The sequence below is a fragment of the Taudactylus pleione genome, unplaced genomic scaffold, assembly GCF_031769625.1.
Source record: "Taudactylus pleione unplaced genomic scaffold, aTauple2 ptg000290l, whole genome shotgun sequence".
NCBI classification, from domain to species: Eukaryota; Metazoa; Chordata; class Amphibia; order Anura; family Myobatrachidae; genus Taudactylus; species Taudactylus pleione.
Genome location: NW_028284692.1, coordinates 2,736,565 through 2,759,059, shown reverse-complemented (window position 1 = coordinate 2,759,059; position 22,495 = coordinate 2,736,565). Strand labels below are relative to the sequence as shown.

Here is a 22,495-nt window from a genome sequence, read left to right as displayed (position 1 = left end):
GGGACACTAGCGGCAGGTGCAGACAGCGGCCGCTAGTGGGGGCCCAATGACGACCGCCCCTGTCGCCCCCCCCTTAATCCGGCCCTGGGTGGAACTGTTCACCCTGTTCTTCACTGAAGTCTCCAAGATTATTCGGGAAATGCTCTATACGGGAATTCAAAAAATTTACCTTTAAACTCATATTGCAGCCAAGGTTTCTGTAACTATATAAAGCATTTCCCTGACAATTTCTTTGTAGTTTGGATCCTTGACTTTAGAATCAAAACTTTGAAATCACTTGATTGAATGAAGTCCACGCTGAAAGTTCCACATTATTATTACACGCACAAAATATTCATCTTTTATTAACTTTCTAATGTCAGGGCCTGTAAAAATGCCTTGTTTCAGTTTAGCATCAGATAGTTCAGGGAATTTGGTGCAAAGATTTTGAAAGTTTCTCCATCTTTAGGCAGTGCTTTTATAAATTGTTTCATCAGTCCTAATTTTATATGTAGAGGTGGAAGTGAAACTTTATGTGGGTCTACTAAACTGGATTTGATAAAAAAAAAATTCCAATTTCTAAACTTTTTTAGGCAGGGGTTAAAATGAGCCGGCACAGGGCAAAAACTGTGTTGCATCGTCGTATTTGGTTCCACCTTCGCCAGCTCACCTTGTAGTTGTAGTTGTTGCGTGTGTGCAATGTCCCTTTAGACAGTATGGGGTTTAGGCCCTTTGTAATTTTCAGCTCCAAGCTCATGTGGACCTTAATCTGGCATTGGGCGGGGGGAAGTTTTATGACGAGAACTGAATTGCAATGTTCTATACAACCGACTGAATTAATTTAAAACAATATTTTATAATAAATGTAGACAGAATACATTTATTACTTTAAAGAATATGAAAAAAATTTACTTATTTATAAATACACGCTTTGCAGAAAAACGTGATCTGATATGCAAAATCGGGAGTCATTTTCGTGTTCAGAAGCCAAAAATCTATAAGTATCACAAAAATCCATTAAATAAGCTATTTCATAGCAGACCTGTGTTATTAATTTGATTACTGCCCTCATTGCATATTTCTATTATATATTAGACACATCTCTGGCTCAAATTAAACAATTTCTCAATTTGTACACCTCACACATGCTAATACTCCCCTCCCAATACTTCACCCTCCTTCAGCTTCCTCTCATAATTTTACCCATTATTGCATAACATTGTGTAGTATTATTACTAATTTTGCACTGTCCTTACTAATTTTTCATTGTGTCAGCTTTGTTATTAATCTGTTGGAACCAAGAACCTGCATTACACGGACTGCTTTCCATATCTCTCTATACTACCCCATAATGTTCCCTTCCCCAGAACACACATCTCCGCCCCCCATACCCCTGTCTGGGTGCCTCCCTATCCTTATATTCTGATTTTTAGTTTTAGGAATTTTTTTCTTGTTCTGTAATTTCCCACTGTGTATCACACTTCTACAAATTGGTTATAGTGGGCAGGATAGGATGAGCAATGTAGTGCGCCTCAGATGACTGCCTTGCTTGGTGCTTTCATGGGTAGAATCCGCCAACTGTTGATCAATTTATTTAGTGGACATCTTGTTAGACATTTTTTCTTTTTAACCCCATACTTTTTTTATTTCCATGTATAGCTTATCTAGCACAATGTAACCTATGCAGAGCACCCCAGATGGCTTCCTCATCTGGTACTTCCATGGGCAGGATAAACAATCTGTAGAACAATTTATCATGGTTTTCTGTATTTTCTGCAAATCTAAACCTTTAATATTATGTTCATGATTTCTGTAAAGTCCCTTTAGTCATTTTAGAGAAAAATACTATATATAAACATAAATTATTATCCATGAATATCACTATTATTTTCTATTGTTTTGTGATTGTATATAATCCGTTGTATGTATTGTAACAAATCTCCCTTTGGACATTACATTTTGGGGCATATGATCAAACTGAAATCAAATTTTACCTTTTTTTCCTTGTGTTCTGACTGCAGCATTTTGTCACTAGTTACCTTTTACATCCTTTCTATAATCCATGGCAAAATGGCAGCTGATGTGTCCAGGTGATAAGCTACAATCACCTGCTTATTATGATTTTAAGGCTTGTGGTATTTAATCATGAACTTTTACCATTTTATTTTATTTGGTAGTATACATAATTTGCTTATTAAACACTCATCTTCATGTATTTTTTCCTTACCATTCGAAATTCTACTTTCTTCCGTTTCTAGTTTAATTGACCTAATACCCAACAAGCTTCCAAATATTCTAGAAACTCTGTCTTCTCCTTTTCCTGACATTGCCAGACACAGCACTCTTTCTAACATTTGGTAAACATATTTTATATTGCTTTGTCACAGCTCCCAGGTATATTTGATGTGGAGTTTGTTAGTTCCCAGCTCAGGAATTCTGGGATATTGGAAGCTGTGCAGCTGATGAAAGATGGATGCCCTATCCGCATCCCACTTAAACAGTTTGTGAACAGGTGAGAATTTCAAACATCATTAAGACTATGGGCCGTATTCAATTGCTGATGAAAAGTCCCGGACTTTCCGCCTACATCGCGTGTGTTTCTTGAAATTGCTTTCCCTGCGCGCGGCCTCTTTTCGCCCTATTCAATTCCAAATGTCGCGAAAATGCGTCCCGGCGAATCTCAAACAGGCGAAAAGTGCTGTCAGATTTGGGGCAATCAGCCTGACACCCCCCCCCAAAAGATGCACTGACATGGGGGATCACTATGGATACCTCCGAATAGCCCTGCTGAAGGTATTTGGGGTGCTTAAATGCTCTCAATTGTTGCTATTTAGTGTCTTTACACAAGTGGTGAAGAATAGCATTTAGCAGATTTTTTGGCAAAAATAAGTAGTCCCAACAAATTTGGGGTTCATGAAAATGGGTGGAAGCATGGTTAAAAATCGCTACAGTGCAGTTTTAAAAAACGCACCTTCAGCAGGCACCTGGAATCAAAAAAACTTGGGGGACCCTTGGAGTCTATTTAGCTAGTTTTTAAGTTTGTCCCCCAACTTTGAACTTTTTCGCCCCCAAAATGAAAGTACTTTTTTGAGGGGATCAAAAGTATTTTGTAATCTTTTTTTGACGCAGTTTACCTTTGGGGGACTGTCCCAAGGCTGCAGGTGTGTTCCCGCAACTTTGCACCCCAAACCCCCAATTGTGCACTTTTTTCCGCCTCCATTCAGAGGCGAATCTTTTCCGCTGGTTACAAGGCGCAGACTTTTCACACAGACGAAAAGTCTTTGGAATTTAATATGGGGGTAAGTTCTCGCCTAGCGAAATGACGTAATCGGCGGAAACTTTTTGCCGAAAACGGCTTATCGCGGCTAATTGAATACAGCCTTATCTGTGTGAATATAAGGTGCTGTAAACTTTGGGCCCCATTTATGAATGAGACATTATCCCTTTAGCACTCGCTACAGGGGTTATGTCATCCATTAAATATTTAAATCTAAGATTACCGCTGTTTGTCACTGTATAGCCTTCTTGAGATGGTGAGAGTGATAAAGTCCCCATTCCCGGCATTGGGGACCCACAGCACCTTTTCTGGCTTCAGCAAAGCCTTCCAGTGACTGCCTGGTCCCCGCCGGGTGAAACAGTCATGCACATGACACAGAAACCCGTCGCTGGCAGCAATAGGCTGCCAGCAACAGAGCAGCAGACGCCGCTGAGGAGAGGGATCGTCGCTGGACCTCGCTGGAGAGGAGAGTAATGCTGAATACTGCGATACTAAATGAAATATGCCGCTGGTAATAAGGTACGTTCATAAATGGGGCCCTTTGAGCTTACATGTAGCATATGACTTCACAGCTGCTGACAAGAGAATGATAATGACTTCTTTATCTTACAGATATGGTCACCTGGCCGGGAGAGGCATCTCTTTCTGCAATGACAGAGCGAGCTGTGCCGCTGTTCTCTCCAAGATACTTGGTGATTCTTCAGCATTATATCAAATTGGGATCTCAAAGGTATGGGCATGTTGCCACATACAGGAGGGCTATCTATCTATCTATCTATCTATCTATCTATCTATCTATCTATCTATCTATCTATCTATCTATCTATCTATGTGTTTGTGTGTAAGAGATTTCTTATTGTATGCTTGGCTGCATAGGCATCAGTTATATTCCAGAGGGTTCCTGCTGTTTTTGTTTTATGTTTTTAGTACAATTTTTCTTTAGTAAATATTAACATAATCAAAAAGTTGCATGTGTTTACAAGCAGACAGACATTAATGCCAGTAACAAAATATAGTAAAAATGCAGCTATAGGTAGATACGAATCCCAGAGAACAAAATTAAACCATAAGGGATATGACTCTTTATACTTTTATATTTTAATTATATATCTGGACCTTTTCTTTCAAAAATGTCCCTCTAGAAACTTCGGCAGTACATGCGTGCTACGTTACAGTGACCACGTCACCCTAGGTGTCACTTTGAGTGGCCAAAAGGCGGTTTTCTGATGAGATGAAGTAGGATTTAAAATTTAACCATCTAAACCAAGTAGCAGTGTATTGCTGTTAGAGTTGAAGGTGAGCTGGATCTCCATTATGTAGGCAGAACCGCTTTCATGGCATTGTTTGTGTTTTACTAACAGTGCTGTTTAAATTAAGTAGCCAAAACCTTGTAGGCTGGCTAATCTTCTGAAGTCACGCATTGAACTTGTACCATTGGTACCACTTCAATGTGTGTCTTCAGAAGATTAAATTACATTGTTCCAAAAGGGAGCAATTTTGGGCAATCCCACCAAAAAATATGAGTTGGGAAACCCAGGACTGTGTTACACTTCCCGGAAGTGCCAGTGGCCAGAGACCTAGGGCCATTTCATACCCACTGGTTTTGTTTTTTTGCCGTGTAGTAAATTTAATTAAGTATGTAAAGGGATGGGTACTTACAGACGGCACGGTCGCCGTGTTACAGCCGGGAATATCTACTGACAAGGACGGCTGCCATGCCGTATCCATGCCATCACTGCAAGTCAGTGAAGCACAAATTCCAATGTTTCCTTTCACACACACAGGCTTTTTCAGAGCTTGTAGCCGCCAACAACTCCATCTGCTGCTGAGCATGCCTACTACAAACCACAACATTAAAAACGTCTCAAAGCCGTTGCATGTGAAAGGAACTGATTGACGGCAAAAAAAACTGCCGGCTTTGGAGAGTTTTTGCCAGCCGGTGATAACCGGCAGGTGTGAAATAGACCCTAAGCCACGAGTCTAAGATGCCCAGCACTGCAAGAAAAAGTAAATCCTTTTTCCTGCGGCATTGTCAAGGAAAAATCTCTACCTATGTGCCTAATGTGGACTGAATATGTATAGCTAATGTGCAAAGCATATTTAAAATATGTACATCTTTAATAACAATTTATATATAATGTTTGGCACTATTACACTGGAATAGGTAATATTCAGCGCTGCTGCTCTATGCGCAGTTGTAGTATTGCCTAAACATATTTTTTGAGTGTTAAGTATTTGTACCTGTCGACCTTACATGTCTACCTTTAGTATGTTGACCTTTTGTCGCTGTCGATCTATTGACTGTTTAACATCTGGTGTGTATCTAGACATTATCAACCTTTTTACTGTCTATCTATAGTCTGGAACCCTAAGAACTGTCCTTTGCGATGCCCTAGAATAGAGGGACTTCCTGGTTTAACACCCAGAAGTCCCTCTGGCGTCATTTGGCGCTTGATACCCAGATACGTCAGCAACTCAATCACGTAGTGCCAGTCTAATCTCTCAAAGACTTTCATAGCATCAGTCGATAGGAATGAAGCATAAGGTGTTCAGTGCAATGCATGATGAATCAGGTGGCAAGTTTCATAAACCGCTTTGAATCTATATTGGGGAAAGAAATTGGTTTATAACTGGAGTTGGGCAGAGCTGTGGATAATGGGGGTGGAGCTACTTCGGTAGCGGGACATCAATTGGTGCGTAAATCAGTTTAAAAATTCTCAAAGTTTGGGCTGTGGGGGCAGTAGTTAGGGAAGGCTGGTTGAACTAGGGAGGGCAAAGGGCAGGGAAGGTATGCTGGACTGGGCGAGGGGTAGGGCAGGTAGGCTGGTTGAACTAGGGAGGGCAAAGGGCAGGGAAAGCTGGCTGGACTGGGACAGGGAAGACAGACTGGCTGGACTACGGGGGCTAAGGGAAAGCTGGATGGACTGTGGCAGGGAAGACAAACTGGCTGGACTAGAGGGGTCGCAGAAAGGCTGGCTGGACTGGGGCAGGACAGAGAAGACAGGCTGGCTGGACTGGGGGGGCTGCGGACAGGGGAAGGCAGGCTGGCTGGACTAGGGGGAGGCACAGGAAAGACTGGATGAACTAGAGCAGGGTAGACAGGGCAGGGGCAGATTACCTGTTTTATCGATAACTAACACAGGCTCTGGCAGCATTTCCTGAGGGAGAAGAGGCCCGGGTGGCAGCGGGGAGGAATACACAGACGACAGACACTGGCAGGGAGAAAGAGCATCAACGCAGCAGGCATTTGAAATATGCCAATCAGGAGCGGTATGGTGTCGGCCATGAGCCAATCACAGGTCACGGAACGGCAGACAATCAGGAGCGACCGCTCCTGATTGGGTGCCATTCCACGAGCTGTGATTGGCTCGCGGCTGGCTCCATATCCCAAATGCCGCTGAAGCTCCTTTTTCTGCCAGTGCCTGCCACCTATGTATTCTTCCCCGCTGCCACCCAGGCCCCCTCTCTCTCTCCAGGCACGGGACTGAACTGCCGACAGTCCCCCCCTGATGGAGGCCCTGTGCGTGCTCCCATTTTACGCACAATCCTATTGTAAAAGCTGCGATGCAGCAAACGTGCGATGAGTATAGGTAAAAATGGGGGAATATGCCTGTACCCCAAAAAATGGCAAACTGATATTGAATAACAATAGAAATGTGTATTATTGGCACTAGGAAATTGATTGGATTATTCCTGTAACAATAGAAATGTGTATTATTGGCACTAGGAAATTGATTGGATTATTCCTGTATTAAAAGTATGTATTACAACATTTACAAAAAAGATCTTAATTTAGTAGCTTATTTACAGCTGCTCTAGTGACAATTCTGCATAATTCATTCTGGAAAAAGAGAATTATGGTTAATTTCCTGATCTTTAATTTTTAGTAATGTCTTTTATTGTTTGTTTAGAGAAGAGTTTAATTGAATATGTTTTGATGAACATGCAGTAGAGATGTTGGGGGAGTCATTAAAATATAGTGTTGTGTATGGGATCCCAGCGGTCAGAATCCCGATGTGGCATCCCGACAGGGTTAGAATACAGACACTTTGTTGGTCGGTATCCTAACCCTCCCCCTCTCCCTACCTGACCCTAATCCAGCCTCCCCGGTGCCTAACCCTGATACCCCCGCTAGTACTTAAACCTAACCTCCCCCTGGCCTGCTCCCTAAACTTATCCCTCCCCCCTTAGTGCCTAACCCTAACCCTACCTCTAGTGCCTAACCCTAACCCTCCCCCCAACCCTGCTACTTACCTTCAGGATTCCAGCGGTCGGGATTCCGGCATCGGCCTTCTGACCGCCGGGATATTTACTGCATCCCAAAATACGGAGAATACCTGCTGTCTTGATATTGAACATATCCTGTGTAAAATAACATCACGCTCACAATAAGAATATTAATCTAATCCTGTCCAGATAGGCAGAGTTGATCAAATGTGCAGAGTAACAAATGCTTGTTGCACAGTGACCAAAACTAATAATAACATTGTACAAATAATGATAATGCAAAGAAACCTCTAGTAATCTTTATCCATAATGGCAAACATTCAATAACCAATTAATAAATCACTCAGTAACCATTTGTAACAAAGCTTGTCTAAATTAATGTTTCATCCTGGTATAGCATTAAGTAAGATTGTGGTATACAGGTGAACAATATATATGAGAAAATATCTATATAATAAGCCAGAAATCGTGTCCGTCTTTTTGTCCTTTATGCATGGTCAGAGTTTTGGACCTAGCTCCACCATATTTGGCAGGGTAGTGTAGTTTGACCAGGATTAGGTTTTGCCTACGTTTAAACTTTGTCAGGGCCACACACTGTCACACAATCGCGAAAACCGGGGACACTCTTAAATTACACAGGTTCTAGGACTGGCTCCAGTGGAAATTGTCAGTCTGCCAAAAACATGTTAAAAAGCTACTAAAGTATAATTTTAACCTCAGCATACTTGATGACTTAAGTTGCCTACACACTTAAGGTACGTACACACTAGGCAATCAGGAAAGACAGCACGATTACGACATCGTAATCGTACCGTCGTTCCTGATCCCCTGTAGTGTCTGCACTGAACGATCAGTCGTTCAGTGCAGGCACTGTCCATCATTCCTGAACATGCCAATCTGTCGTTATCGGCAGATTGTGCTGCATGTTCAGGCGGTGGACAATGTCGGAAACGACCAGCGGGAGTGTGCATCGCTGGTCGTTTCCGACATAAAAGTGCACGATTTGTGCACGATTACTGAGCGACTGCACGATTACGTAGTCGTAATCGTGCAGTCGCTCAGTAATATCGCCCAGTGTGTACCCACCATTAGTGATATTTTACACAATTTGCCCGATTCCGACGCATCGCAGCAACAAATCGTGTAAAATATGCCCTAATCGTGAGTGTCCACTCACGATGCTGATGTGCGTTTCCGCAGGTCGTATATCGCATCTTCAGATCTACCGTGCTGAAGGGCAGATTTGCCAATATGGGACAGGATGCACTGGAAAAAGTTAATGATGCATGATAGATCGTTTGTCACATTGGGCACTTTTTACACCAAATCATGTGCAGGACTGCTGGGGAGCTGCCGGGGGAGAGTTCAAGGGAAATCGTGTACGATGTCGGATCGTGAGCACATCGACAAGTGTGTAGGCACCTTTATGCAAATTCACATTAAATCCAGAGCCTCTGTGTTTGCATGTAAGGGCTTAACTATAACTTTGTGGGCCACATAGCAAGACCTTAAAAGCCCACTTACCCGCCCGCGAGGTAAAAAAAACCCCACATACATTTGCCCATTCATGTTATGCCACACAGAGCCCTTTTAGGTTATGCCACACAATAGTACCCCTCATACACATTATGCCACGCAGTAGTAGTGCCCCTTTTACATAATGCTACACAGTAATGCCCCTTACACATTATACCACACAGTATGGACCTTTATAGATAATGCCACATAGTAGTAGTGCCCCATATAACACATTACTCCACACAATAGTAGTACCCCTTACACATTATGTTCCCTCCCAGCAAATAACCTCCCCATGTTACAATAATATTGTGCATAATAATAAGAACAACAATAATAATAATAACAATAATAATAAATAACAATTACCTTAAATGGAAATAAAACATATTACTCCCATAATTAAAATATGATACAAAAATAAGGGTCCCCTATTAAATGAATGTGCCCCTTACAATTATATATAACTGCCCCTATATATTTAACTTTTTTAAATATTGCACCCATTTTTATACAAAAAAAAATATTTCCACCATAAATCAAAATCGAAAAAGCAATTCCATTACTTCATACATATTTGTACCCCCCAATCCAATATAGTCCAATTGGAAAAATAGAAGACGAAAACACAGATGTTTTCATTTTGAGTTACTTAAAAGAGATTTATTAATTTTAAGTGGAAAAAAATAGTAATAAAAGCATTTTGTATGTTTTTTTCCTTTATATGACTAAGTTATATAGGCATTAAGAGTAAGAAAATATACATATATGTACTTTGTTTTGCTTTTCAAATCCATATTATGAGAAATACAATATATATATATATATATATTTATATATATAGATATTGTACTTCTTATAATATGGATATGAAAAGCAAAACGAAGTACATTGATATTAGTGTGTTCTCTTAATATTTTATCACCATTCAGGTATTACAGAATTATTCTGCACTACTAGGTTTATAGTAAGGAGGAATTGAAAGAATCATAGTATAATAATATAATAATAGTACTGCTATTATTATATTATTATACTATCATAGCATAATAGTACTGCTATTATTATATTATTCTATCATAGTATAATAGTATAATAATAGTACTGCTTATATACAGTGTATATTTGCTGATTTTATTACAGTCTATTGTTGTGTATCTTATGCAGGTCTTCCTAAAGGAGCGTGGAAGAGAGATACTGCAGAGAAAGTGGGAGGAGGTTCAGGGTCTGGCAGCTCTCACTCTACAGAAAAATCTTAGAGGGTTCCTAAATCGTAAAAATTTCCAGGCATACCGTCGCAAGATCACTGTTGTTCAAGCGCATGTAAGAGGACACCAGGCCAGGTGGGTACCATCAGCTGTTTATAGCTGATGCTATCCTAAGCATTGTGAGTGGCTATATCTTAAATTAATAACTGTGTTCTATGGTCGTAGCTATAGTGGGTGCAGGGGATGCCATTAGTATGAGGTCCAGAGGTTCAGGGGCCCTGCATCCAGGTCATATAGTCAACCAAGTTCCCAAAGTTGCCTGCTGAACAATTGGGTCTGTCCCGTTTCCTGGCCTAAAAAGAGGGACTCTCTGACACTCATGTACAGTAGGTGGCGGTCTCTCCCTCTTAGAAAAGCTCCACATTGGTATGATGCATAACCCATGCTCCCATTTAACCAGACTAACCAGTGACTCCGACCCTGTCACAGAATAGGCTTCTCCTTAATTACAGCTTTTTGTTAAGTAAGCCAACACGATGGGGCATAAAATGAGCAACGGGTACTTGTTTAGAAGCATTGGGGCAGGGGCGACCCCCTCTGACTTGTTTATTCACAATAATACTGCCTTAATCTCCACAACCCGTGGAGTTACCTTTGGTTATTTTTGGGTTACCCATATGATAGTAGGAACTCTAAGGATCACCTCATATATATCCTAAACTGGTCTAAGTAGCAGATGTTTAGCAGCAAAGCATAGAATGTTAGTATTCAATCACAGCCAATGTTAAAGCAGATGGAGAGATTAGTTGCAGAAGCAAGTAAAAAGTTCAGTCACTGCAGAAACTGATATGTCTCAAATAAGATGCATTCCAATCCAGCCACTTCCTTTTACGGTTCAATAGAACCCATATGAAAATGGTTCTTACCTCTACCCTCAATAGGGGAGGATGCTTAAATACCTTGGTTGTGCAATGTATTGCAGTTGCTGTGTTGTGTAATGTAGTCCCACTGTATACACCATGTGGTCCGGAGATGCTTAGGTCCTAATCCACGGCACTCCTGACCACTCAAGATGGTGCAGTCAATCAGGGGACGCTAGTAACTATGCGGTGTGTTACTTCCGGTTTCGGAGCTTCCGGTTTGCGTTCCACCTGTGTTCCAAGGGTCAGCTGATGCGTTTCTCCACCCTATGACATGTCAGTTTCATTAGAGGAGATATATAATATATACGATGGAACAACTCCCATACAAGAAGCAGACTGCACTCCTCCTGACTTTTCAAATCAGCTAACAAGTGTTTATTAAGCAGACGTTACAAAGCCCCTACCATACTTGCCAACTCTCCCTGAAACAGTAGCAATGTCCCTGAAGAGTCTAGCAATCTCCCTGATTGCACCCTACATCCATTGTGAAGCTGTTTTATATATATATATATATATATATATATATATACAGAGCTATATACATTTAAATGGGATAATTAGTATAGTTTCCCTATATTGGTTATAAGGCACAATGATCCCTATGGCTACATGCATTTTCTAAGAAGCATCACTGTGTTTTCATCAACAAGTAGATCTTACAAACTGCTTTGAGGCTCATTTACATTTAGATGCAAGTCAGTCCATGGCACGCCTCGGATGTTGCCGTACAGTTCACTTTACTGCCACGCTCATAGATGTTGCTTTCACAATCTCCCTGAAATGCTTTTTCAAACGTAGGCAAGTATGGCCACTACAGCCTTTTCATCAGGGTGTGAATTCACATTCTGATTAAAAGGCCGTTGGGACCTTGAAACGTCGGCTCAAACACTTGTTGGCTTATTTGAAAAGTCTGTAGGAGTGCTGCCTGCCTCTTGTATGGGAGGTGTTGCATCGTATATTATCCCTATTAGGAAGGCACCGCGGCATTCAAGACTTTATACAAGAGTGACCTTCCACATGTTTATATATATATATATATATATATATATATATATATATACAGTATACAAACTGAGGGCCTGATTCAGAGCCGGACGCTATTTGCACTCGTTCGTTCAGAAAAAGGGGCCGGCTATTTAAATTGAGCGCTCGCTCTTTGCGGTCTGTTGACGCCTCTATGTGTGAGCGAGCGAACGAAACATGCGCTCGCTATTTTGTAAAGACGCCCCCTGGCCGCTCGCATCCTACGTCATCTCCGCTATTTATTAGATTAATCGAGTACATCGAAAGGCGTCTGAACTGCTCGCAGTGCTTGTGGTAGGATTTTCCTACCGCAATCATGCAAACAGTTCAGACTAAGAGACAACCAAGTGACATGGCCGATGACGCTGCTTTGTTAATCATGCACACCCTTAAAACGCCTGTTTTGACCGTTTGGCACGCCTGCGTTCGGATCTCCACTCCCCGTTTTCAAGCACCTTCCCCTGTTACCACCCACAAACGCCTCATCCTGTCACTCAAATTAGCAGGCACTCGCTATTTTGCAAGCGCTCAATTTCCGACCGCAATGACTGGTTGGCGCATGCGCATTACGACCCATACGCATGCGCAGATGTGCGAACATCGCTCGGAGCGAACGAGCGGCCGCTTACGAGCGGCTCTGAATCAGGCCCTGAGGTCGATCCTAGGAAGGACATAGGCCGCACTCCGGGACTTAAAGAAATGTTGTTTATATATTCCACCAACGTTTCAGAGCTCACAAGGCTCTTTTGTCAAGGTACCTTTTGTCAACAAAATTTTTTAAAGTCCCAGAGTGCCGCCTATGTCCTTCCTCAGATCGACTTCTGTTTGTGTATTGCCTGTATTGGGAAGGCACCAGGGCAGCTTTAATGTTATATTTGGACCATTGAGTGCCGGTTTTCTCCGTGGCTGCCAATAATGTGTATGTATGTATGTATGTATGTATGTATGTATATATATATATATATATATCTATCATACATGCTCTGTACTCTCCGCATTATACTTCAAACTGTATTTCATATAAACTATTGTTTGTTCCAAACTATTGCAATAACTTGTTGTGCTAGCCAACTCTGTCAGTCTCACATCTGGCCAGTCGCTACACGGACTCCCAAAAAGATGAAAATTGCTCTGCATCCTCTGCCATCAGGTATCACACATATTTTATACACAAACTATGCTTTTTTTCATGGGTTTAGGGGTTGCTAAATCATAGGCTTAAAGAAGCAGAAGCTCTCCCAAGCATATTAATTAATGTACACCTGTGGAATAGCTGACATAAACTGGTTTACACATATGGGAAAATGGGGTGCGATAGAAAATGTGACCACAACATTGATTTTATTATAAACAATTGGCTATAATCCACAGCATACAACTATATGTGGCGTCTGAGCAATGTGACCACACCATTTTATTATAAACAATTGGCTATAATCCACAGCATACAACTATATGTGGCATCTGAGCAAGTGACCACACCATTTAAATGAAATAAAATCATACATGATCTGCACTCACCTAATACACTCCAAATTGTATTTCAGCTAAACTCAGGGAATGTTTGTTCAAAAATATTACAATATATTTGTCTAGCCGGCCAACTCCAAAGTCAAAGTCTATTAACTAACGTAAGGATATCTATGCTAGCAAATGTATATTCTTAGCTTGGTTATATGGTATGGAGCTATGTAGGTCATTTAAGTGGGTATTTATCAAAGCTGAGAGAGAGATAAAATTGTAAAAAATAAATTACCAACCAATCAGCTAACGATCATTTTTTTAAAGACAGCCTGGAAAATGTAATTGGAAGCTGATTGGTTAGTACTTTATCTCTCACAATTTATCTATCTCCCAGCTTTGATAAATACCCCCTCTTAAACCCCAGACTCTCCACATTTAAGTAAGCAAAGAGACAAATCTATGGCATTGAGCTGATCAGCATGTTTTGTATGGATGCCACAAATTCAGGAGACGCTACAGGAGACTGAAACACACCAGGGTGCAATTTGGGGCAGTGCTCTTGATCTCCAGAATTCCTTCCATACACAGGCGGATCTGTCAGGTGAGCCAAGTGGTATGTAACATCTTATACTGTATCTCTATGTGCCAAATCTCTTGTCGTCATAATACAGTTACAATCTCATACAGATAAATAGCCCTCTCCACCCAATATAATGGCAGTATATTTTCTCACTGCATCCTCTCTATCTCTCCGCCTTTATTTTCTTGCTCCTTGCCTTGGGATTCATGGAATGTCAAAGTCCATATGTTACATTACAATGAGACACCCTTGAAGCAATTGCAGATTTCCTGGATCTCCCTGTATACGCTCTCTCTCTTGGTTTTTTTTTTTCTTCCCTTTTTGGACTTTGTCCTTCCTTACTCTCTGGGTGTGTCTCTGTCATTTTACTGTCACACAGCTACAAGCACTACATGATAACTCTTTCGGAGGGGCTCCCTTGCTGTAATACTGGGGGTATGGAAATGAATAGGAAGACTCCGCCATCAGTGTGCTGGGAGACTGAAGGCTGACGTGTGTCTGGTAACATAAGTGTTGATGAGCCACTGAGGATTGTTTACAAGTATTATTTATATAGTCTTATAAGTATAGTATTTATTTGTACATGGAAGACTGTACCCCAATTTGTGTGGGTGTGTGTGTATCTCCTGTACATGTTCGTAATTCTGTCTATTCACTAAATGTTTTATGTGAAGTATATAATTATATCATATAAATTAGTTTCTATCTCTGTATCAATCTGTCTGCTTTTCTGTGTGTGTGTGTGTGTGTGTGTGTGTGTGTGTGTGTGTGTGTGTGTGTGTGTGTGTGTGTGTGTGTGTGTGTCTCAGCCTCTCTTTGTGTTTTATTCAGTGTAACTAAAGGTTTTGTTTTTTATCATCTATAGCTGAAAGCCACAGGTGAGGAGCCCCTTCCCAGCATGGTAAGTATGACAAATTAGTATTATCATTTATTTATATGGCGCCACAAGTTTTCCGCAGCACCTTACAAAGTGCATAAATAAATAGGTGACCAGTGACTTACAGTACAATACAATTCAGGATGATGACAAGGATAATATACATTGCTACATTAGCGACCATAACACCCAGATAAGGAACAGAGCAAAGCAACCGAGTGTTAGGTGCCCTGGTGGGGAGTAAGAAGTAGATTAAAGTAAAGAAAGGAGAAGCACAAGAGGGTAGAGGGCCCTGCTCGTAAGAGCTTACATTCTAAAGGGGAGGGATGGAAACTTTCATCTTGGGTGGGAGCTTTAATATTTCAAACCTTTTAAAAATGACTGAAAGTGTTAAACTGAATCTTTCAGGAGTTATTGGCTCCATTCCTTCTAGGTCAGTCTTCTCTGTATACTGTACACCTTCATAGGCTCTCTCCATCACTCCCTTCATCTGTGTTTGGTATTGAGACAGATATTTTGTGGGGTTGGACATTGTACGAGTAGAGCTGATGATTCTTTTGCTTTCATCAGTTTTATATGTATTGATTTTATACTGTATTTTTGTCTGCATCACATGGTCAAAGAAAAAACTACCATAGTAGCAGGAGGTGCAGCTGCTACAGCACTAGGAGCTGGGGTGAGATTGGTGGTGATTCAGGTGCCTCGCAGTCAAAGCCCTATGTGTACATCTGTTTATTGACTTAGGGGCACTACACTGAAACCTTTTTAACATTTTGCTATGTAGCTCAGAAATTTCTAGTTACACCCATGAGTCCGGCCATATAATAAAGTAATGGTTGCTTTAAAAGGAGAGTACAATGTAAGAATGATGTGGGTGTGTGATGATGTGGGAAGTTATTTAGCTTTGTCACAAGTACAAACTAACATGAAACCTATGATACTTATTGACCAATCCCACTTTTATGGCTGCCACAAATACGTACATGTAAGATTAATGTGGGGGTATATGTCACATTTCATGATATCCAGTTTTTCCACTGGTTCACAGGCACAAGATAACAGGGATATTTTATCTGTTGATTATATTGTTGTTTTGCTACACCTTGCACTTAATAAGATCCCATCTGTATGTACTGTAAGAGTATGAGAAAGTGACATATATTACCAACATTTCCATAAATTGCATCTACAGAATTTTGCACTTTCACTGGTATGCAATAGTATTTACTATATAGATTAATGGGCAAATTATTTATATTATTTTTAACTGATAACACACATTAGATAATAAAGAAAAAAATGTACTACGCTACAAACTTTTTTTAATTTTCCTTTCAGAAAGTGCCATCATTTTGCCTTGTATATTTATTGTTAGAGATTGTAAAAACTGTTTCACAAATTATTCATCTCATTCCACATTTGGACACACAATTTTGCCCTGTTTTTTTGGCATAATTTGCCATACAATGTACCATGCAAAATCCTTATTTATGTTTGTCCCTCCAGGGATCCCATCATCCCACTATCATTTCTCTTCCACCTGAGGGCCTGATTCAGAGCCGGACGCTCTTTCAGAGTGCTCGCTCTGAATCAGTGCCCTCCTTCTCTTTTTTTTTAGAGCGGCCTCCTGGCCGCTCGCATAGCTGTGGGTGACCACCCACAGCTATAGCGAGCGGCCAAAAAGATGGTCGCGATGGTCAAGACCATCGGGCTTGCGACGAGACCCTTGTGGTACGGTCTCGTTGCCGCAAGCCCTGGTGTGCTTTCGGCTCTATCAGAGCTGAAGGCACTCCCACTGACATCACTTGTGATGTCAGTGGGGCCGGCCCCAGACGGTAGGCATTCCCATAGGAACGCCTCCGTCTGGGCAGCCACGCCCCCGGCACACCCACCAAAGGGGGCGTGCTGTCACTCACCATCGACAGCACGCCCCCTTTGGTACGAGACCCATAGGGACGGCTTGGCCGTCACTATCCGGGTCATGCGCATAACGGAGGCGCGTCCGTCGTGCGCACTGGGCCAACAAGGACCCGCCTGCGAGCGCTCAGCGCTCGCAAGCTGGTCTGAATTAGGCCCTGAGTCCCCTATCATTGCTATTTCACCTGGAACCCACCTATCATTCTGTTCCATCCGAGTCCCCTTTATCATTTTTATTTCATCCAGAATCCACCTATCATAATTTTTGTTTCACCTGAGTCCTCTTATACTTTCTTTTCCAGCCGGGTTCCCAATATCCTTTCTGTTCTACCAGGGATCCCCCTATCCTTTCTGTTCTACCAGGGATCCCCCTATCCTTTCTGTTCCACCTGGGATCCCTCTATCCTTTCTGTTCTACCAGGGATCCCCCTATCCTTTCTGTTCCACCTGAAATCCCTCTTATCCTTTCTGTTCTACCAGGGATCCCCCTATCCTTTCTGTTCTACCAGGGATCCCCCTATCCTTTCTGTTCCACCTGGGATCCCTCTATCCTTTCTGTTATACCAGGGATCCCCCTATCCTTTCTGTTCCACCTGGGATCCCTCTTATCCTTTCTGTTCTACCAGGGATCCCCCTATCCTTTCTGTTCCACCTGGGAACCCACTATCCTTTCCGTTACACCTGGGAGCCCCCTATCTTTTCTGTCCCACCTAGAATTCACCTACCTATCTTTCTGTTCCACCCGAGTCCCCCTATCATTTCTGTTTCGCCTGGACTTCCTTATTATATCCCAACCACACCATAGAGCAGAATGGATTGACATAATTTTCATATTCATAGTTTTATTTGCAATATATGCTACTGTACTTTGTACCCCTGCCTAATCTGCCATGAAATTTGATTGTCTTAATTTCTGTTCCACTTTCCTTCCCTCTAATCAGTACGTTATTTCATATTGAGACTTCAGTCGGGCCCTGCCAACATGACTGGGATGGTAATGATTGCTTTGGCTTGTAGTAATATGTAATATAGTAGTGTTCACTCTAGCTCCGGTGGCAGGCAGGGCGCTGGAGCTAGAGAGGGCACCTTTGTGCGCGTGCCCAAAAAGGGGCATGGCCATTGAAAAGGGGGCGTGTCTATAAGATGCATCCCCTTTTCGTCACTCTTGGGGGCGTGCCCGGCACTTACGGACACGCTGGGCAGCCCTCAAGCGCTGCAGACAGGGGGAATAGAAGCCGGACGCACGCGCCCGGCGTCTATTCTCCGCCGGTGACTGGGTCACCGCACATTTCTCCACCCGTGGGACACTGCAACCCGAGGGTGAAGACGTCACCCGCAGGCTGTGAGGGCAGGGTGCTTTTTGCCCTCCAGAAGGAGGGCAGGGTGCTTTTTGCCCTCCAGAAGGAGGGCAGGGCGCCGCGCCCTGCTAAAACAGCCTAGCGGGAATGCTAATATAGGGAGGCATAACTATTCTTGTATAGAGCAATAACCTGTCCGTGAGGGATATTAAGAACATTACATTTAGCTGTATATTTGCACTAAATCATAGCAGCCACTTAGACATTGCTCTCATGGTCTCAGTTGCTCTAAATAAAGATTGAACGGCTTATATGGTTTTATGCAAATATGCGCACAGATAGTTTGCGGTCACACAGCATTTGAAGAAGTTGTGTTTTTCCTGTGCGCCGTAAAAATGCTTAGTTCAAAAGTAGAGCAATGTGTTGACTTAAAATTTTTTGTTAAATTGAACAAAACGCCCACCGAATCTCTCCATATGCTAACCGAGGCTTACAGGGCAGATTGTATGTCACGTGCACGTGTGTTTGAGTGGCACAAAGGATTTAGCGACGGTCATGAGGATGTCTAAGATGATGAACGTGTCCTGGAAGGCCTTGCACATCGAAAACAAATGGAAATTTGGAAAAAATTTCGAAAATTGTTCGTATTGACCATCAACTCAGCATCCGAATGATGATTCAACATTACTAAAAAAATGTTCTTGTAACTTTGCGTGAAAGAACCAGAAGAAAAAGGCCGGAGTTGTGGAAAAATGGTTTCATCCTCCATCAGGACAACGCACAGATCTCACACAGATCTCTCTGTTGAGACAGCTGACAGATGCTTTGACCAATGGAAAATAAGAATGCAGCAGTATGTAGATGCAGAATGGGAGTACATAAAAGGGGAATGGAGTTAAAATGTACTTAATATAATTAAACCTAAATTATAGCATCAGTCTCATTACTTAATAGCCACACCTCATACATGTTAATGAAGGTTACTGAAAACAATAATTTTGGCCATTGAGCATATGGATGTGCAGGCAGGGCCGCAACTAGGGGGGCTGGAGGTGCACAAGCACCGGGTGCGCCGTTGCACCCGCCACCAGTGTACTCCAGCCTGGCACCGCAGGGGGGCTTCAAACCGGACACCCGCTGAGATTTTGTTACCAGTGGGCGCCCGGCTCCTTCCCTGCAGCGCCGTGGTAGCTTTAGGCTAGAGTTCTCTCCTGAACTCCAGCTTCCGGCTCTTCCCACGGCACTATGGGAGAGATGTTTTGACGTCTCTCCCATTAGTTCCGAGGAGCAGCCGGGCGGACCAGATGGCGGCGGATGTAAGAGCGGGGTTTAAGGTAAGTATTGTTGTTTTTTTTTGTGTAAGTGGTACTACAGGGGCATTACTATGGGGGCATTACCATATGGGCACTACTACAGGGGCATTACTATATGGACACTACTACAGGGGCAATACTATATGTGCACTACTATATGGGTACTACTACAGGGGCATTACCTCAGGGGGCATTACTATAGGTGCACTGCTGAAGGGGGCATTACTATAGGGGCACTGCTGAAGGGGGCATTACTATAGGGGCACTGCTGAAGGGGGCATTACTATGGGGGAATTACCAGGGGCGGGAGCCAAATTACTGTCTTGCCCCGGGTGACAAAAATCCTATTTTCGGCCCTGTGTTGTGACATCTATATATAAATTCTTCATGTTTATACTTGGACATCACTGCTACTGTTTATATTACTGTGTTCATTTTCTTGCATAGGATCTGTCAGCCCTGGATGTGCCAGCTGAGCTAGCTTCTGTTTTGAATTCTGCGCAAGGTGAGCTCTACATATACTGTGGAAAATTATAATGTAGTTAGGGTATGTTTTAAATGAAGTGAAGTAGTTATGTATCTCAATAGAACTTTGGCCCTCATTCAGAGCCGCTCGTTAGCGGCAGTACGCTCGTTCCGAGCGATGTTCGCACATCTGCGCATGCGTACGGTTTTTAGTACGCATGCGCGAACCAGTCAGTGCGGCCGAAAATCGTTTGTACGCTATATAGCGAGTGCCTGCTATTTTGAGTGACAGAATGAGGCGTATGTGGGTGGTAACAGGGGAAGGTGCTTGAAAACGGGAGAGTGGAATTCGAACGCAGGCATGCTTAAAGGTCAAAACGGGCGTTTTAAGGGTGTGCATAATTAATCCAGCAGCGTCATTGACCACGTCACTTGGTTTTTTTAAACTCAGAACTGCTCGCAAAATAGCGGTTGAAAAAACCAACCACAAGTATAGCGAGCAGTTCATACGCTGTACGATGTACTCGATTAATCAAATAAATAGCGGACATGACGTATGGTGCGAGCGGCCAGGGGGCGTTTTTATCAAATAAACGAGCGTATGTTTTGCTCGTTCGTTCAGACTTAGAGGTGTGAACAGACTGCAATTTGCGAACGGATCATTTGAATAGCCACCCCTTGTTTTTGAACGAACGACCGCAAATAGCGAACGGCTCTGAATGAGGGCCTTTGTTCCTTTGTCTTTTTCTAAATTAATACTACATTGAAAGTGAGCAACTATGGAAGAGTTGTACTACTGTAGTGTTAACCTGATGGAGATATCCCAAACCACATTCCAAACAATCGCATTGTATTTAGACAAAATTGGACTAGTCAGCCTGGTAAAAGCATTAGCTAGCCCTATATAGGCCCTCCTTAAGTGGTTATTTAAAATCAGGTACTTCATACCCCAAGTATCTTGTTTTAAATAGAAATTACCTAAGATCTGTATTTGTAAACTAAGAGATTAAACTGAAGTTTTACTGATAAAAAAAATTGTACAGTAATAGTATATTTCACAATCTTTGTGTTAGTGGTTCTTTGTATAGATCAGGAATTGTAAATAGTAATACATTTCTATATGCTCTTACCTTATAGCAAGGACTCATGCTGCAGGTACGCATATCACAGAGGTGCCCCCACCACAAGTAAAGGCTCAGTGCATGTTGTCTCTTGCTCCTGACATAAACAACTATCCATTCTCCATCTTCATTCGTTCGTATTTTAAGGTATGTGCCTTTTGTGTCCCTTTTCTTCATCAATCATGTCTAATGTATAATTTGCATATTCATGTCATCAAACAGTTATTTGCCTATAGCTACATAGTAACTATTGTCTAGCATATACGATAGGTTGACCATGTTGAAGTATTCACATACTGTATACAGAAATCTCTATTTCCAGTACAGTAATCATTCTTAAAGCTCCATGTCTTCAATTTTTGTGGTCTCCCAGAATGCTGTTCTGCCACCTTTGGGACAGCCCCTACATGATCCACTAACTCGGGTATCTCAGAACGATCATGGAGTTGCACTGCAACTGTACAAACTGGTGAGAGAGAAAAAATTAACTACTATGCTTTGTGTCACATCACATTGGTTAAACAGTACTAGCCACTGAGACTCTCCTGTACTCAACCTAGGCTTTGCGATTTGTGGGGAACACAACAATGCCCCCCTGGCAGCAGAGGATTATTGGTAATTACATTGTGGAACGCTGCTTGCGCCAGCCATCACTTAGAGATGAGGTCCTGTGTCAAGCGGCAAGTCTGACCGTGCAGAACAACAATGAGGAGCAAAACCATCGGGCATGGCTACTCCTTTCAGCCCTACTCAGCTGCCTCATCCCCTCACTTACTTTAGAGATGCCTCTGCTCAAGTAAGTAATTACATTTATTAATAGTCAGTAATTTTACCTAGATCTATTTTGTAAGGTACCTCTTTATCTCATTCTTGTTCAGATATGTCTCAGATCAAGCCTCTGAAGGATACAAGGCTATATGCCAAAGCAAGATGCTTCGAGCCAAGCAAAACAATTTTGATGAATTCCGCTCACATGCCCTGACTCTGCTCGAGTGGACAGCCAATGAGAGAAGAGGGACGATGGTGATGGATTTCTTTACCTACAATGGTAAGGTGGGAAGTTCCCCTACATACACCCTGGTCACATCGTGTACCAGCTGCTCATTGCTACTCATTAGGATCCTTCTATCAGTTCCATCTGGATGTCCCTTGCATTAAATATTCTCTTTGCATATACACTACTTACAACATTTTCCTCTACTAGCCTCACTTTTCCTAATAACCCTTTCCACTTGTGCATAGGGTTACTAGCTTTTGTATACCTTATTTGTTTCACTGCATTAATTAGTTGTAGCTTGTCTACAA

The 22,495-nt window shown here is 42.2% G+C and overlaps 1 protein-coding gene across 1 annotated transcript in view; it reads left to right on the top strand.

Moving 5' to 3' along the window:
- The first annotated feature begins 10,194 nt into the window (after nucleotides 1-10,194).
- Nucleotides 10,195-22,495, top strand: part of MYO15B (myosin XVB) — a 96,300-nt gene continuing 83,999 nt past the window's right edge. The window contains exons 1-8 of the mRNA XM_088482689.1: nucleotides 10,195-10,344; nucleotides 14,127-14,220; nucleotides 15,065-15,100; nucleotides 20,052-20,109; nucleotides 21,207-21,337; nucleotides 21,564-21,659; nucleotides 21,751-21,986; nucleotides 22,069-22,238. Coding sequence (XP_088338815.1) covers nucleotides 15,098-15,100; nucleotides 20,052-20,109; nucleotides 21,207-21,337; nucleotides 21,564-21,659; nucleotides 21,751-21,986; nucleotides 22,069-22,238 — 694 coding nt within the window. The 5' untranslated portion in view covers nucleotides 10,195-10,344; nucleotides 14,127-14,220; nucleotides 15,065-15,097. The remainder of the gene's footprint in view (nucleotides 10,345-14,126; nucleotides 14,221-15,064; nucleotides 15,101-20,051; nucleotides 20,110-21,206; nucleotides 21,338-21,563; nucleotides 21,660-21,750; nucleotides 21,987-22,068; nucleotides 22,239-22,495) is intronic.